The 16,912-nt window shown below is 48.9% G+C and overlaps 1 protein-coding gene across 1 annotated transcript; it reads left to right on the top strand.

Moving 5' to 3' along the window:
• Positions 1-3,792: 3,792 nt before the first annotated feature.
• Positions 3,793-15,054, top strand: ST6GALNAC1 (ST6 N-acetylgalactosaminide alpha-2,6-sialyltransferase 1). Its single transcript, XM_064675749.1, has 9 exons — positions 3,793-4,460; positions 8,601-9,237; positions 10,040-10,208; positions 10,387-10,558; positions 10,938-11,076; positions 11,469-11,572; positions 12,132-12,221; positions 13,426-13,525; positions 13,892-15,054. The coding sequence occupies exons 1-9, from the start codon at positions 4,339-4,341 to the stop codon at positions 14,060-14,062; spliced, it is 1,704 nt and encodes a 567-aa protein (XP_064531819.1). The 5' UTR covers positions 3,793-4,338; the 3' UTR covers positions 14,063-15,054.
• Positions 15,055-16,912: the final 1,858 nt, after the last annotated feature.

The following is a 16,912-nucleotide window of genomic DNA, read 5'->3' on the forward strand; positions in this document are numbered from 1 at the left end:
TGCCCATGGTCCCATTACTGTGTGGGAGAGGGAGAAATATTCTAAGTTGGACCCATGTCATCTGCTGTCACAACACAGATTCAAAGCAGTTTTTTTACAAGGGCATTAGCTGGGTGGGGCTGGATGCCAAGCCCACAAATCAGCACTAATGAAAACCCAACAAGTTTTGCTTTGCTGTGTGGACACTGAGGAGCTGCTTTCAAGTGTTCCACCATCAAATCCATTGTCTCTTTCCCTCCTGGGGCATTTTAGCCCTTGGAGAACACAGGCAAGTTGGCTCTCTAAGCCATTCCCCTGCTCCTGGCACAGTTTTCTGGGGCTTTGCTCTGTGACAAAACTGTGGGTATTCTTGAAAGTGCCACAGTGGAAGATATGGGGGCTTTGCCTCGACAAATGCTGTTGTCTCTGGGTGCTTGTTCAGTGTTTTTGAGGGAAAGTTTGGTGCAGAAGGGAAGGGACTAGCTGGAAAATGACAAGTGAATGTGGAATTATGGGAAGCTTGGGATTTTTTGGGCTATGGGTTTTATTTGGTGAAAGCAAGACAAATAGTTGTGCAGAGTTTGCTCTTGTAATTTCTTCCTCCCCAGATTCCCAGCCTGAAAGCTTTGGCTTCTGGAGATGACTGCTGAACAGGGAGAGGAGAACAAGAAACTAAGCTTGCCAAGCTAAGCCTTTGCTAGCCCACAGGCATGACCATTGAGCAGTCACATGCTGAAGGCAATGTCATTCTTTTTCTCTCCCACTTACAACTCACTCAGTTCTTCTATCAAGTAATACTGTGAACAGGTCCAAACACCCCCAGCTTCTTTAGTAGCTCTTTATTCCACTGGCTTCCAGTCAAGTACTGGTTATGGTACTGTGTAGCCATCACTGAAAGACAAGTTTACCCTGCAGCAAAGGCTGGATCAATTTGTAGAACAGCTCTGTTCTTAAAATACATCTCGTGATGTTCTGTTCCATAACCCAGAGACATGGGAAAATGGAAAGCACACAGGGCACAGGCAAGTCAACAAGATTTGACACACAGCCCTCTGGAAAACATGCCCACAGATAAATTTATGGCACAGTTCAAATGGCAGCTGACACCCACAACACACACAGTTTAAGATCTAATAGCAATGAAGTTTGTTTATGAACAAAAAAAAAAAATATCCAAACCAGGCAAATCTGCCTTTTATATGTCCAGGATGTAACAAGGATGTAGTTAAGTGGATGTGCAATTAAATGGACTGTTGGAGATAAAAAAGGGCTGACAGATAACCACCTTCACTTGCTGATCCCAGGTGCAGTTTGCTTTAAAACAAAGTCATCTTGTTTTTACAGCATTGAAGAATAGAAGAGCTTCTGTTGTGCTCACTGATGTTGGTAACTGGGCAACTGAACATGGAGCAGCAGTGCTGGGTTTAGAGTCTCTACACCACAAGAGAAGTAGCATCTCCTGGGATTGCAGGTAGGAATGCCAGAGAAATGTGTTTGGAAAAGGAGGCTGGCATAGCCTGTGGCCCTTGAGAGGACAGTCCCTGTGTTAGGTGCAGTCTTTGCTTATTATCTTCCTGTCTGTGGGCTGGGAGCCCTGTGTACCCCAAGCATCTTACTTCTTATAGAGCTTTATAAGGGACCAGCTTTGCTCTTGGCCTCACTTTTCACCAGGTCACTCTGGAGAGTTCCAATATAACCCCATTTCCCAACCTGACCTCATGTTTGAGCTAACCAGCCTGGCTGCCTCACCTGTGACAGATTTCAACAGTGGAGGTGGAGGATGATGAAATGATACTCCAAGGAAGTAGAAGTCAGTACTCTGAGAGGGGTTTTTAGGTTTTCTTTTCTTACAACAAGAAGGTGGAAAGCTGTGTGTTTTGCATAGCAAGCCTGCTTTTGGCTAATGTGCTTGCCAGAGATTTGGATATTCCCCCAAGCACAAGCTTTCCTGAACACAGAGTGCTACAGGCATGTTCTCCACAATCACCAGAGCAGTTCCTTAAAAGCAAAGAAATCCATCTGTTTCTGGTTGTAGGAGTCTTGCTATCCCTTGTGGCTCTTGGTTTTGCAGTAATGGTACATGAAGAAGGTTGAAGGGAAGTGTTTGCTGCCTCCAGAATTTCTCTTTGAGATCCTATTAACAGAAAAAGTTTTGTAGTTGCACACAAGCAGCTTCTTCCATGCCAAATACCTGAAGGTGCATAGGACTTGAGAGAGGAAGGCTAAAATGAAGCCAGTGCTGTTTGTGCTGCATATGAGTGCAGGACTGATGCTTATTCCTGTAAGAATGTCCTATTGGAGATTTTGTGGGTACAGAATTGCTACTTGCCTGCTGCACCTTGCAGCCCACCTCTGTAGAAAGTGCCTGGAGCTCATGAGCAGTGCCCAGGAATATGGCAATACCTTGGCTGAGCCCTTTCTCTGTGCCTGTAGTTGTTCAACACATCTCTCCTTCAATCCTGGGCTCAGTTTGAGCAACAGTGAAATGCTTTGTTGTAGATGGAGCCAGGGCTGTGCCTTGAGCTAACAACCTCCCTTGTATTTCTTCAAAAGCTTTTCAAACCAATGTTATTGTTTCATTTTTTCTCTCCTAGGCCCTCTGATAACCAATCCTTTGCACATAAATCCAGAGAGAGTAACTTGTCGGCAAGTATGGACAATAAAGGAAGTCAGCTACTGCTGAGCTTTGTACAGGGAGTCCTTGCAGCTCTTTGCTGTGCTGTGTGGAGGGGTACAAGGTAGCTGTGAAACCTATTGACTGGCTTTCCTGTGACATAAAACAGGCCCCTTCTGTTCTCTGTGTATTCAGTATCATGCTTCTGAGATTTTGTTGATACCATCAACAAAAGCTTTTTTTATATCCGAGCTTGACTTTTTTATAAGAGCTGTGCAAAAGCAGCCTATGCATAAGGAGCACTAAGGCCACCTCCCTGTGAACAGTCAGGGCTAATATTTAACAATTTAGAAATTAAAAATAGCCCTTTGCTGTAAAACTACCTGATAAAGATAAGCATTTATCTGACTGTGGCATTCATCTCTGTAGATCTTTCCCTCTGCTGCTGGGGTGATGTACTCTGGACTGCCCAAATTGATTCCACACACACCAGGGATTTTCATAACACAAACTTCTCTGTTCTGCATTTGCAACGACTCTGATTTATTTCAAAGCAATCACAAGGTAAAATGGATGGGTACCTATCCATCAGCTTTTGGGGGGAAGGGATTGCTTCTGGATTGGAGCTGCAAGCAATTACTGCATGAAGAATATATGTTTATGGTTATATCTAAAATCTTGGGCAAGCTTCTTTGATTGTAACGATGGCTACTTCCATAATTCACACATGTTCCCAGTGGTGCTTCTCCCAGATCAGAGATGAAGGGTTTCCTTCTTACCAGACCAATCTCATTAAGGAAAACAGAGGAAACTTCCACTGTTTGCAGTAAAAGGTCTTTTCCCACTATTTGTTAAAAGATTTGGGAAGGGCTCTACCCACATTTGTTACAAGCACGCTGGTGGCTAAAAAGGCCAATATGAGATAGACACGTCTGGTTGCAAAAAGCAGAGCAGAAAGACTCCTTAGGTGGTAAATTCTGCAAGACACGATTCTTTCTGCATTGTCTTTTCTCCTCAAGGGTGATCCTGCTGCGTTCTCAAAAGCATCAGCAGTGTTATAGATGGTGTGTCTCCAGACCTCCCGATTGGAGGCCAGAGTAGACCAGTTATGATGATCAATATGGCCAAGGCTGAGATGTTGTTTCAGGGAGTCCTTCTATCTTCTCTTTGGGGCTCCTCTCTCGCAGCAGCCAGTGGCAAGTTCACCATAAAGCAGGATCTTAGGGAGGGAGTGGTTGGTCCTTCATCCTGGAGACGTGCCCTGCCCATCACAGCTGTGTTCTCTGCAACATAGCCTCAATATTTGTGATTGCTGCTTGTTCTAGAACAGATGTATTAGTCACATAATCTGATCAGTAGATGTTTAGGATTGTTGATGGAAACGTTCTAGGAGACACAGGTGGTGATGGTAGATGACCCATGATTCAGATCCACGTAAAAGACTAGACAGCACAGTGGCTCTGTAAACACTGATCTTTGTACTTTTCTTCACGTGTTTATTTCACCAAACCCTTTTATGGTTTTATGGTGATACACAGGAATAGTAAAAAGCTGATATCTGGCCTGAGAAATTGGATCTATGTGCAACGTGTGTGGGAATCTCGTGAGACAGGGTGTGCACGCTCCTGTAGGCAAATCCAGGGAGAAGACCAGCCCAGTCATTGAACACACCTTGATAAAGCAGTGCCTGGCAGGCACCTTTGGGCAGTGGCAGCAGAGCCTCTGACGCTCCCGGGCATCTCACCATGCGGTTTTCCAGGATAAGGATACTTAAAATTGCCAAACCCGTGATTTGCCTCATTGTTGTAACATACTTTTGCATATTCATTGCTAGTTTCATCTCCTTGGAGAAGACAAGGATTTTCAGGTAGGAGACCTGCTTCCTCCTGATGTCCACTGTCTGGGCAGAGTACTTGTGCTCGCTTACTTTCTCTGCCTCTCTCTTTTTCACCCTAAAACTTGCCCTGCTGATCTGAGTTAGGTGACCACTTTACTTTAGCAGACCACGTTCAGGCAGAGCACGGTGTTGGAAGATCCACAGATCAAAAACCTACTTCTGCTGGCTCCCTAGTTTCTCAGGTTTGCTTGTGTAGCTGTTTAAAGCACCCTTTGCTTTACTAATACTACCTGCTTTCACACTTTGGCACTGCACAGTATTTGCTTTTGCAGTGGCTCCCCGAATGACTTTATTCAGCCCTAATCTAGATTGTATTGCTGGACAGGGAATTGGGTTGGATGCCTTCCAATTTCTAGCGAGTCCAGCAGCTGATTCCTAACACAAATATGCTGCATACTGGGAGACCAGTGTCATGCAGATGTGATCCATATATATATATATTTTAAATAAATAGTCAAGCAAATCCTACAAGAAGGGATGTGGAGGGAATTGCAGTGTAGACTGCAGTGAAGTGTCTGCAGCATCATTGGCAGGAAGCACTGTTCCTTGGATTAGCCCTGCAGACACTTGAGCCTTTCCTAGAAGGAGCATGGCTCATGGATGTTTTGGTTTAGGTTGGACTTGATGATCTCAGAGGTCTTTTCCAATCTAGTTGATTCTGTGATTCTGTGGTGCAGTGTGCTGTGTACAGGAAGCACCACTCCCCAGCCTCCCCACCACCCTCATCTGGTCCCAGCTCTCCCAGTGAGCTCATCTGGCTCAGCTTGATGGAGTTTGTTTTCAGCTGGATGTCCCAGGGCTGATGCTGGGGGGGCAGGCAGGAAGAGTGAAGCTGGGAACATCTGCATCTCTTCTGGAGGTGACTTGAGCTTAGCTCAGCTCTAGCAACTTGAGACCACACCTTGAGGGCAGCTATCAATTTGTAGAGGTTGGAATCTGCACCAGGGAGGCAGTGGGGGCAAAAAGGAGAGAAGGAGGAGGCGTAGAGAAGTGAAGTGAGTTGTCCTCAATCCCAGAGCCCATCAGTGGCAGAGCTGGGACAAGAACTGGTTCTCCATGCCCAGCTGCTTGAAGCTGTTTAATTCTGCCATAGTTTCAGGTAATGGAAATGCCTGAAAAGAATTTACTTCATTTTTGCAACTGAAATAAAACACAAGGTATGAGCTGCCTGTGGTTATCTGTGTGGTAGTTCTATTTCTGTACCTTTATATGTAACATAAAATACACAAAGCAACATTTTCGTGGCTTTATCCTCTATTTGTCCTTGGGCTTTGTAAAAGGAGGAAATGACAGTAAGTGTCATTGAGCTTCTGCAGTTGTTTGCCAGCTGGACTCTAGAGCCTGAAATTGGATGAACTGCTTTGACAATTTGTCTGAATTTAAAATGCTGGGCAGGAGAGCAGAGTCCTGTGTAGGCACGAGTGTCTGGCCATGTGGGCAAATGTAATAGAGCTGGGGTGGAATCGGCCTTGTGAGACAGCACATGGGGAAATGGAGTGGGGAGTGGTTTGTCATACTGCCCTGTTTCATTTGTCATACCACCCTGTTTTACTTGTTTTCTGCCCTTTAATTTCAAAGTTTTAAACGTCATCTTAAAAATACAACAGACATTCATCAAGGGATTTAAGATCTGCCTGAGCTACCTTACCCAATATCTCTTTACTTAGAGTGTACATATAAAATCTTTCCTCTTACTGGGCGGTAAACAGCAACACAAGTTTACATGTGAAGTGTGAGGATAGAAAGCTGTAGTGGGTTTCTGTGGCTGGGTTTTAGTAGCAGTGGGGCTACAGGGGTGGCTTCTGTTAAAAGCTGCTGGAAGCTTCCCCTGTCTGGTGGAGCCAATGCCAGCCTGCTCCAGGGTGGGCTTCCTGCTGCTGGGCAAGGCCGAGCCAATTAGGAATGATAGTAACGCCTCTGGGATAACGTATTTAAGAACAGAAGGTCGCAGCACAGAAAAAATTCCAGCCAGGGAAGAGCCAAGTGAAAACATGTGAATAACAATGTAGACACCAAGGTCAGTGCAGGAGGGGCAGGAGGTGCTCCAGGCAGCTCCTGCAGCCCGTGGTGCAGACCAGGGTGGGGCAGCTGTGCCCCTGCAGCCCATGGAGGAGCATCGGGGTGCAGAGACCCCCCTGCAGCCCATGGAGGAGCCCATGCTGGAGCAGGCCAAGGCAGGAAGGATGCTGTGACCCCATGGCAGGCCCAGGATGGAGCAGGGTCCTGGCAGGGACCTGCAGCCCATGGAGAGGGAAGCCCACGCTGGAGCAGGTTTTTCCCAGGTAGGACTCGTGGCCCCTGTGGGGGACCCACGTTGGTACAACTCATTCATGAAGCACTGCACCCCATGGAGGAGTGACCCACGGGACAGCAGTTTGGGAAGAACTGCTGCCTGAGGGATGGACTCACACTGGAGAGGTCCATCAGGGACTGTTCTCCCGTGGGAGGGACCCCACGGGAGCAGGGGCAGGACTCCAACTCCTCTCCCTGAGCAGCAGCAGGAACAACAACTCACCATGAGCCCCATTTCTGTCCCTCTGCACCGCTGGGGGGGAGGAGGGAGAACATGGAAGGAAGGAGGGGTAGGGAGAAGGTGTTTTTAAGATTATTTTACTTCCCACTCTTTTGCTCTAACCCTGTTAGTAATAAATCCAATTAATATCCCCGTTTTGAGTCTGTGTTGCCCGTGATGGTGATCAGTAAGTGCCTCTCCCAGCTCTTATCTCAACTCGTGAATCCTTTGCTTTTTTTCCTCTCCTCTATCTGATTGCAGAGGGAAGTGAGAGAACAGCTGTAGTGAGTACCTGTGAGAGAACAGCTGTAGTGAGTACCTGTCATCCAGCCAGGGTCAACCCACTACAAAAGCACATTCTACACTCTTGATTGTAACTGGCTAATGATTATGAGAGAAGTGGAGCTGACAGGCCATGTTTTACAAACTCTCTCTTTTCTCATTGCAAAGGTTCCTGTATTTATCTGATACAAAACAACTGTTAAAAGCCTCCTTACCTAATAATTTCCTGAACACTATCAGAGTGTTGTGGCATCCGTCAAATTCCAGCAGCAACTGAACTGTTATCTACAGCCTGTTATCTGAAGAAGTGCTTTTTTCCCATTTATTACCTTAGAAGCAAAGACTGAACATGAGTGTGAAATCAGACTGCCACAACCACGATGGGTTATCCTAAAAGGCTTTGCTGTACATAAAAGCTCAGCTGCAGGAATTTTTCACTTTCCTTTTTCCTGTTCCAGCCTCCAGCCATGTGCAGATAAGAAGGAATGTTTGGGACAAAACCCCACCACTTCTGCCCTGGTTTTTCTGCTGGGTTTCAGCCCAGTCTTGTTGCAGGTGGCTCTTCTGCTGTTGGCAGATGTGTCCTCCTGTGATAACCTTGTACCTGCCTGTGCCTCTGAACCAGGCAACAGGGCAGCTGCAATATTAGAGGCAAGTGCTAAAAATGTAGAGATTTTACATTTTAATGGTTCAGGGTGTCTGCCCTAAGACACGTGTACCTGGTGAGTGCTGTGTGATGCCATTGCATTAGCTGACTGAGGAGGAGGAGAGGAAGAAGTGCCTTGTGGCAGAGAATGCCCAAATGCTCAAGAAATGATGTAGGGTAAAGGAGGGAGTTTCACTTCTTCTTAGACTTCCCTTCCTGAGTTCTGGAAGATCTTCCTGCTCTGTTGCTGAAGCACAGAGCTCTGCTGGCAGAGGAAAGAGCCAGATGGCTGCCTTCATGGTGTGTGCCATGTCCTGAGCTCAGGATCTCCAAAACAACAGTGCTCTGGGGACTTTGCCAGGGGTCCTGCCCAGTGCAGGGCAAAGCTTTGCTGTACTGGTTGCTAGTGACTGCCAGTGTGAATGTTTCATGAGCCAAGTGCTGAGAAGAGGAGTCTGTACCTCTGGGATTTGCTTAGTGGGGAGATAAGCAGAATTCAGGCCAGAATGGTGTAGGAAGTTGAATAACACTTTGGCAAAGATCAAAATGAAATTGCTCTAAAGCACAGAGAGAGGCTCAGAGTCAAGAGCACTAAAAATGGGCTGGAGGGTGTTCGGTGTTAAGTGGAAAGTGTGTGTGATGTGTCTGCTTTTTCCTTGATTGCATTCAGGAAATTGAACATTTTTCAACGTGCCCCAGACACGCAACAAGTGGACAACCAAAAGCAACAGGGTTTAAACTGTTCTGATAATGGGAACTCCAGGAGGTTTTTAGAGGTGACTTTGGGGAGAGACATCACAAAGCTCAAAAAAGATGTGGTGGAGAAGACACCAAGGTGGAAAGGAAAGGAGGAGGAGAAGAAAATGATGGAACCGCTTACTGGGGTTAAGGAAGCCAAGGAGAACATGGTTGTGAAACCACCACCTCAGTTGGAGGGAATCAAGAAGACAACAGTAAAAACAGTCCCTGTGGTGCAGGGAAACAAGGAGAAAATGACAGTGAGACCAGCTCCAGGGATGGAAGAAACCAAGGAAAAGATGACAGTGAAACCCCTTCCCAGGGCACAGGAAGCCAAAGAGAAGGCAACAGTGAAACCATCCTCTGGGGTGAAGGGAGCTCATGAAAACAACACATCCAAAGACCAATCAAAACCCAAAGAGCCTCCTGCATCAGTGAAAACTGTAAGACCTGTTCCTCAGGCTGCTGCAGTGACAAAAAAGACAAAACTGAGCGCTGCTAACTACACATCTGAGCCACACTGGGATTTTGAGGACAAGTACCTGCTGGATAACTCCTCTCCAGCATCGGTAGGTGTGATGGCGTGTATGTTCACCAAGAAGGCCTCCCCACTGACCTCTTTGTCTGCTGTCCCCTGGGCATGTGTGCCCGTTGCAGCTGAGGATGATTTTTGAGCTGGTAGGTCAGCTCACTGCAGATGCTGGTGGGACCCAGACAGGAACACCTCCTATATGACTCAGCCTGGCCAGTCCTCTGCTGTGCTTTAGTATGGGAACTTACTGCAATTCATGTGTTTCCATAGGGTCATTTGGAGGTCAGCCTGTACTGGATTCCCTGTCCAGCAGTGCATTTCACAGTGATTAAATTATGACATTGAACTTGGTACCTTTAAAGGGAGTGGTAATGGTGATCTAATCCCCCATGTTCCAAGGTGCTTCCTGAGGACCTTGTGAGGTGGGTTGCCAATGGACACTGCTTATTATAGCATATTATTACTGCTTTTATAGCCTTATTTGCTAAGTTCAGGTTAGACCTATTACAGATATTAATTTGCATCAGTTAATGAGGCCCAAAGCCAGTAAAACATTTAAGCATCACAGGCCTCTTATTCTGAGGAGGAAAGTCTTGGAGACTTGGAGTCATTCTGGCTCCGTGGTAGGCGACTTCCTGCCAGGTAGTTATGGATGTAGTGCTGAAATTGTGCTTCATGTTCACGGTGATGGGGATGCTGAGTGGAGTGACTGATGTACCACTGGAGTTTCTGTGTTTCTCTCTGACCCTGTCACACACAGGCACACAAGCACTGGCACTCAGTCAGGTTGATCAGCTCTCTGCTCATCAGTCCTTGTTGTTTTCTTCTTGTTTTTCAAGACCTGCTCTGAATCAGTGAGGGCCAGAGCTGCCAAGTCTGACTGGCTGCGGGATCTCTTCCTGCCCAACATCACGATCTTCACAGACAAGAGACACTTCAGTGACAGTGAATGGAACCGCCTGGAGCATTTTATACCCCCATATGGCTTCATGGACCTGAATTATTCACGTGAGTCCCTCAGGGCTTGTCAGTATGGGACCATCAGACTCCCAACAGGAACATGGTGCTGGAGCTTTACAGCATCTCCCTGTTAAAGGCTAGGTGGACCTCCTGGTGGAAACTGTGGTGATTTCACTGTGTCCATCCCAAAGGCTCTTGATAACTCTCCACCATGTTTGCTTCACAGTGGTGAAGGAGGTCATGTCCCTGCTGCCCCCGAATCCCCACCAGCAGCTGCTCCTGGCCAACCGTAACAGCAGCATTCCAACATGCATCAGCTGTGCTGTCGTGGGGAATGGAGGAATACTGAATAACTCTGGGATGGGCCAGGAGATTGACTCCCATGACTATGTCTTCCGGTAAGGCAGGCTTCCTCCTCAGAAGATGCACAGCTACCCTAACCTAACAGCTACTTTCTGGGCTAGCAGGCAGTTGTGGCTGCATCACTTCACCTCTTCTACTATTGCACTGATTCCCAAGTGCCAAAATGACTCATGGCGGGAGGAGACAAGAAGTCAAAAAGTAATGGCGAAGTTCCTGAACACCCACAGCCTGTGTTCACAACTGAGCCACAAAGAGCCATCTGCAGAGCAGGGGCTCTCCTGCCCATCAGGGTGCCGCTCAGAACAGGCCTAGTCCTCCCTTCCTCCAGACTAACACTACCTTTTCCTGTTAGGAACATGGACGTGAGGGTTTGCAGCGGTCACCTAACTCTGCTCCTCTCATTTCTTTGCTCAGGGTGAGCGGGGCTGTAATCAAAGGTTACGAAAAAGATGTGGGAACAAAAACCTCCTTTTATGGATTCACAGCCTACTCCCTGGTTTCCTCTCTTCAGATCTTGGGACACAGAGGGTTCAGCAACATCCCACGGGAGAAAGTAAGTCAGGTCCATGCTGTATGAATGCACAGCTTTGATGGGATGCTGTTTGTCTGTGGCCTTCAGTTCTGTTCTTGCCATGTGTGAGGAGCGAAGGGGCTGAGCCAGCACTTCAGCATTTCCCTCAGTGAGGGAACCTGCACTGCCTTGGCTGGGAGTATTTGCAGTGGCAAGCTGTGTCAGTCCCACCCCAGCCTTTTGGCATGTAGAAGTAGCTGCACATCAGAGGTTATCTCCATTCTGCTTCTGTGGGCTAGTTGAAAGCTGCAGACTGAAGATGTGTGCCCAAGAAACTCAGTGAGCCTAGATGTCTGCTTGCATTTTGTTTTTAAAGATGTCTGCTTTAATTTTGTTTTAAAGTGCTGTTCGTTAATGCTCATTTGTTTTCTTAGCATGTCAAATACATTCACTTCCTGGAGGGTGCTAGAGACTATGAGTGGCTGAAGGCTCTTCTGTTCAACAAGGACATCAGAAAAGGATTCCTGAACCTCGGCGGGTAAAACAAACTAGCCCCCTCTACAGCCTGCAGTGAGGAGCTCTCTGTTTTGCCCTTTTCCTCTACACAGTGCTCAGCCCTGAGGAGGGGCAGGCCAGGGTAAAGCCAGGCTAAAGCCTCCCTCCCCTGGCATATCTGTTTGGAGAAATATCTCATTTCCTCCACAGCTCTGAGCACTGCTGTAACCAATACACCTCCTTCCCAGAGGTAGCTGATTTCAGTGGTGTGTGGCCAGAGCTTGGAGAAAGTTTTGTGGCCCTCTGGGATGAGCACATGCTGCTGTCTGGTTTGATGTTTGTACATGGTGTCCTGCTCATGGATGAAAGCTTGGTTTCACCAATTCTTGCCTATACAAACATGTGCTTTTTGGTATTCCTGTCTCCTGTTGTTGCCTCTCCTCCCTAATCTCTTCCTCTGCAACGCACACAGGCTATGGAGGCTTTGTCATAATCTGGGAAATGTTGCAGAATAATTTCACAATGCTTGTGGTTCTTTTCTTACCACCAAGTGCTGATCCTTTGTAGGATCTCATCCTGAGTCTCCCCATTCCTGTCTTTAGGGAGAAGCCCCGGCAGAAATTTGACAACGATTTCACAATGGACAGATACCTGGTGGTTCACCCTGATTTCCTCAGATACATGAAAAACAGGTGAGCTGGGGGTTATGTGCTCTAATGGGCTTGTTTTTTCTGGCTGGCACCATCTCTGTCTGTCTCTGGGCTCTCCTCCCAGCTCTCTGCTCCCTTGTAACTGCAGTTCAGCCACACCAGCAGCCTGGGGGTAAACTTCAGCAGTGTGCACTCAGCTGAAATTCTCTGTGGTGCTGCAGTGGGATGTTAGTGGTGGGTAGTCATCCAGAATTTGTGAGCTGGAGACAGTTTGGCTTTCTGCAGCCAAAAGAGATCCTGGGCAAATGGCAACTTTAAATGTGGGAAGAGTGTTGTTGAAGTGCCAGAATAGCTGATCTAGTTCAGGACCAACCTTTCATATTCCCCATTGCCAAGCACCTTGGAGAAAGGCTCTGTAACAAACCTTCTCTCCAGAGATTCCTTCTAGACTCCTGAGGTTGTTTGTCCCCTCAAACACCATAATAGGCCCTTCTTCAGAACCCCAATTGCCTGGTCTGGCTGCTCTTCTGTGCCTCTCCAATCCTGTCCACAAGCCTGCTGTCACTGAGATCCGCCCATCGTGGGCCGCACGTGACTGAGATGTAGGAACAGGAGCTCCTGTCGTGCCTGCTTTGGCTGCCTTTACCCTTCAGTCTCCTTGAGAGCTGCATTCTGCCTTCCCTGAGAGCCAGATGGCCAGCACTCCCTGCTTGTTCTGACGTCTCCCCTCTGACTTGGGTCCTTTCCAAGGCCATGAGGACTCAATGCTATTTTTTCCTGGTGTGGACTCCTGCTTTCCAAACAACTCCTGTCATAACACAGGTTATGCAGCTCCTGGCAGGTTTTGTGACCCTCCTCTGCACCTTCCCTATGTCTCGTTTTACTCTTAGGTGTGGATGGGGAGCAGGATATACCACAGAGCTTCAAAGCCACTTCAGCACTGCAAGGCAAAGGACAGACCTAAGAGTAGTGGGCTTTAACCTACTAGATCCTTTAATCCATCCCCTCTTTATCCCCACTGCCTCAATCCCCATTACCACTGCCCACAGCTGGGGCAGAGCTGTGCTTAGGTTGCAGTGCAGGTGATGGAGTTCTGGGCATACCCATGGCTTCTCTGAAAGGCCTCATACGGCCACAACCTGCTGCAAGGAAGGAAGATGTGACAGAGACTACAGAGGGAAAGGTGTGCCCTGCTTGAACCACCACACCCAGCAACCGCTCTGTGCTTTCTTTTCTCCTGCTGCAGGTTTTTAAAATCTAAAAATCTGGAAAAGCCCTACTGGAGGCTGTACAGACCCACAACAGGGGCCTTCCTGCTGCTGACTGCCCTCCACCTCTGTGACCGGGTAAGGGCCCTGTGATTCTTGCACCCAGCACTGTCTGGCAGGGGAGAGCAGGGGTGGCTACAACCCTGCCTGCTGTCTGCCTTGAGAGTATGTGGGCTGTTGTTAGCTGTGGAGGAGAGGATTGAAGACGAGAAACAGCCCTAAAATAGCTCACATAGAGGTTGTGAGGCCTGCTGTGACCTAGAGCATGTGAGCTCCCAGGGAGGCAGTGAGAGGAGCCAGCAGGAGCCAGTGCTCATAATCTGGTCCTTCTGGGCTCCCATGCGGGGTCACCAGAGGAGCCCCAGCTGGCATCTCTGTCCTGTGCTCCTTCCCTGTTTGGGAACTGTGTCCTGTATTTCACTGGGAGCTCTCCATCTTTCCCAGGTGAGTGCCTATGGCTACATCACAGAGGGGCACGAGAAGTACTCGGATCACTACTACGACAAGGAATGGAAGCGGCTGATTTTCTACATTAACCACGACTTCAGACTGGAGAAGGAGGTGTGGAAAAAGCTTCACGATGAGAATATCATAAAGCTTTACCAGAGATCCTGATTGTGAGGCAAGGGCCATTGCTTGGGAAATCTCAACACCTCACTGTGAACAGAAGAGGACCACCAGAGCCAAGGTTAGTTCTGGGCTGCCAGGCACATTTCATCCCCACAAAGACATTTCCCTCCTTCAGTGCCTCTGTTCTTTCACAACACTTCCACAAATGTGTGAATGCTGCAGACCCAGTGAAGAACAAGAAAATGCAGAGTGCCAACAAAATCCTTGTGGCTGTGCTGCAAGATTCCTGCTGGTTTTTGTAGGCACAGGTAGTGGGAGAACAGAATCCAGGATGGATCTGGACAGCATATGTGTCCTTTATTTAATCCAAGTTTTCTCTCTTTGCAAGGAGGTGTTCCTCAGGCTGGAGCTCCTTCTGTTCTGGTGGATCCTCTCCATTAGTGATGCCCACTGTGGAGTTGGGTATTGTCTAAATAAGCTCCCTCAGGAGCCAGTGGATGGAGATGCACACACAGGCCCTGTCTCAGGTTGACTTTAATTCTGGAGGTGCTGCTCTCACTCAGCTCCCTGCAGATAAAAAGAATGGACTGGACACTTCCAGGTGACTAACTCAAGAGAGAATGAGTCTCACTTCTGCTTCCCAGTGTGGCCTTGTGACACTTCCAAAGGAGCACTGCCATCAGCTCAGGGGCAGGTAACTGCTCTCCATGGTGCAGCAGACATGCAGTACCTGGTGCCTCTTGCTCCAGGGATCCCATGGCTGCACAAAATGTGAATTTTTTGGCATGGTCCTGGTGTGCCAAGTCCTTGCTTAGCTGGACTTTGTCATGCTTGGCTCCCAGCTGTGCCCAGAGCACTGTGTCTGTCCTGCCAGGGGAGGTGGGAGCTCTCCAAGCCTGGGGATGGATGCTACCCTTCCTTGCTGCTGGCTGGAGTGCCTGTCCCCCACGGTGCTGTGTGCAGGACACATGCAGCATGTTGGCCTTCTCAAAGGGGTTTTGTACATAAAATAAATGGCACTACTTTGGCCAAGCTGATCTCTCACTGTAGCCCTGTGGGTTGTGGTTATTTAGTTCATCCAGAGCTGATGCTTTAAAGGCTGAGACATAGCAGATAATGAAGGCAGGGAAAGGCAGGGCTGAAGGTTATTGAGATCACCTCCATCTCTAGAAGCTCTGCAGTTTGTGTGGACACACCTGAGCATCCCCCACTTGTTCACCTGGCTGTTGCAGGACAGGGATCAGCGCTGGCCAAACACCTCTCTGAGGAAGGTTTGTCCTCTCCAAGTGTATCAGATGCTCAAGGCAAATGTGTGAAGGGCTGGATGTTCCCCCCTGTGACACTATGCAGACAAAAAGCCACTTCCAGTGTCCAGGGCATCTCCCTGGAGTTAACCAGCTGCACACTGGCTGGTCTCTGGACCTGCTCTGTCTGTGAGTGTTTTCCCATTTCTGCAGCATTTCAGATGGGGAAGCAGCGTCTCCAGGGACTCCCTGGAGCCCAAGGGAAGCATTTCAGCTGGGATTGTCAGCAGGGTTTGTCAGGCTTGATTTCCTTTGTCCCTTTTTCCTTGTGCTGCCGAGAGGCCAGGCAGTTGATCATGTCTCATTGAGCTTGTTTGCAAAGGACAGCCCCCCCCCATTTTGAATCTAAATGCAGAATTCAGCTTCTCTGGGAGAGGATGTAGCCTGCGTTGAGCTGCTCTGCCCATACACACTCACAGTGTCCGTGGGAGCAGGGAGCTATCCAAAATGCACTGTGCCTCTGTTGGGAATGATGTAGCCCTGTGTGAACACCAGGCCCATGGGGAGCCACAGGAGCAGACCACAAATCCTTCCTGAGCAGCAAAGGGGAAGCCTAATGGATGCTGGTCACCCTGCAGAGCTGACCAAGGAGGAACCCCTACACCAGGAGCTCTGGACCCTCATGGAGGCTGTGCACCTCTCGTGTCCCCTGTCCCCAGGCCCTGCAGGCTCTCCCTGCCGAGGCTCTGGGTGGGCAGTGAGACACTTTTGTTCCTTGCCTGTCCCTCAGGCCCTACCACATTGCTGCGGGTTGCTTAGTGACCGGCTCCACACGGGTATTCTTCCTGCCTGAATAGGGCTTTTCTCTTCCCAACAAGTTGGAAGAAGTTTCTCTTAGACCCTTCCCTTCCCCCTCCTCCTCTTTTGTTTCCCTCTCCTGTGGGAAGCAGGATGGGGCTGAGTCCCACTGAACAAGGATCCCCCCGTGGGTGAGGAGGCTTTGGGGATGGGCTGGCAGCCCCCAGCCCACACTTTTCCCCAGTGCTGAGGCTTCCCAGAGTCAAGGGAAGGAAACTTCCCAGGAGGCTTTCCCCACCAGCAGAATCTGTTCCCTCCAGGCCTTCCTCTCAACACAGTCATCACAGTTTGATGTTATCAGGGATAACTTTGGCTGGGGAAGGGCCTTTGCTGTGCTCTGGAGTTTCCCAGCAAGCTCAAAGTCACATCATCTCTGATCCCAGGAAAGCTGCTCTGACCTGGTGGTCCCCTTCACCTCCTTGCTCTGCCTCTGTCCCCCCTGGCAACAAGACCTCCTGTCCCACTGTGGGCTGGTTGAGGTGTGGCACACACCAGGACACGTGCCCTGCAGCACAAGTCCAGCTGTGCCTCACCAGGGCCACCTGATCTTGTGGCATCAGATCCAGAGCAGCCACAGGAAGCTGAGGGGGCTCAGAGGTGGCATTTCCCAGCCAGCTTCTGTCCAGGCACAAACTAATGGAGCAAAACCTGTGGAGGGCAGATACAGCTGGAGCACCCTTGGCAAGAGCCAGGATCTGGGGCTTGGGCGAGATCCCAGCTGGGTGAGTGTCCCAGGGGAAAATCAGGACTGTGCCGGAGTAGCCCCAGCCTGCTCCGTGCAGCTCAACAGAGC

Source organism: Pseudopipra pipra, chromosome 19 (genome assembly GCF_036250125.1).
Source record: "Pseudopipra pipra isolate bDixPip1 chromosome 19, bDixPip1.hap1, whole genome shotgun sequence".
NCBI lineage: Eukaryota > Metazoa > Chordata > Aves > Passeriformes > Pipridae > Pseudopipra > Pseudopipra pipra.

Excerpts from the sequence above, each read along its gene's own strand:
- ST6GALNAC1 (XM_064675749.1), top strand. The coding sequence starts at position 4,339 with ATGCGGTTTTCCAGGATAAGGATACTTAAAATTGCCAAACCCGTGATT. Across the intron at positions 9,238-10,039 it reads ATAACTCCTCTCCAGCATCG|ACCTGCTCTGAATCAGTGAG; the intron begins GTAGGTGTGATG and ends TTGTTTTTCAAG. Across the intron at positions 12,222-13,425 it reads CTCAGATACATGAAAAACAG|GTTTTTAAAATCTAAAAATC; the intron begins GTGAGCTGGGGG and ends CTCCTGCTGCAG.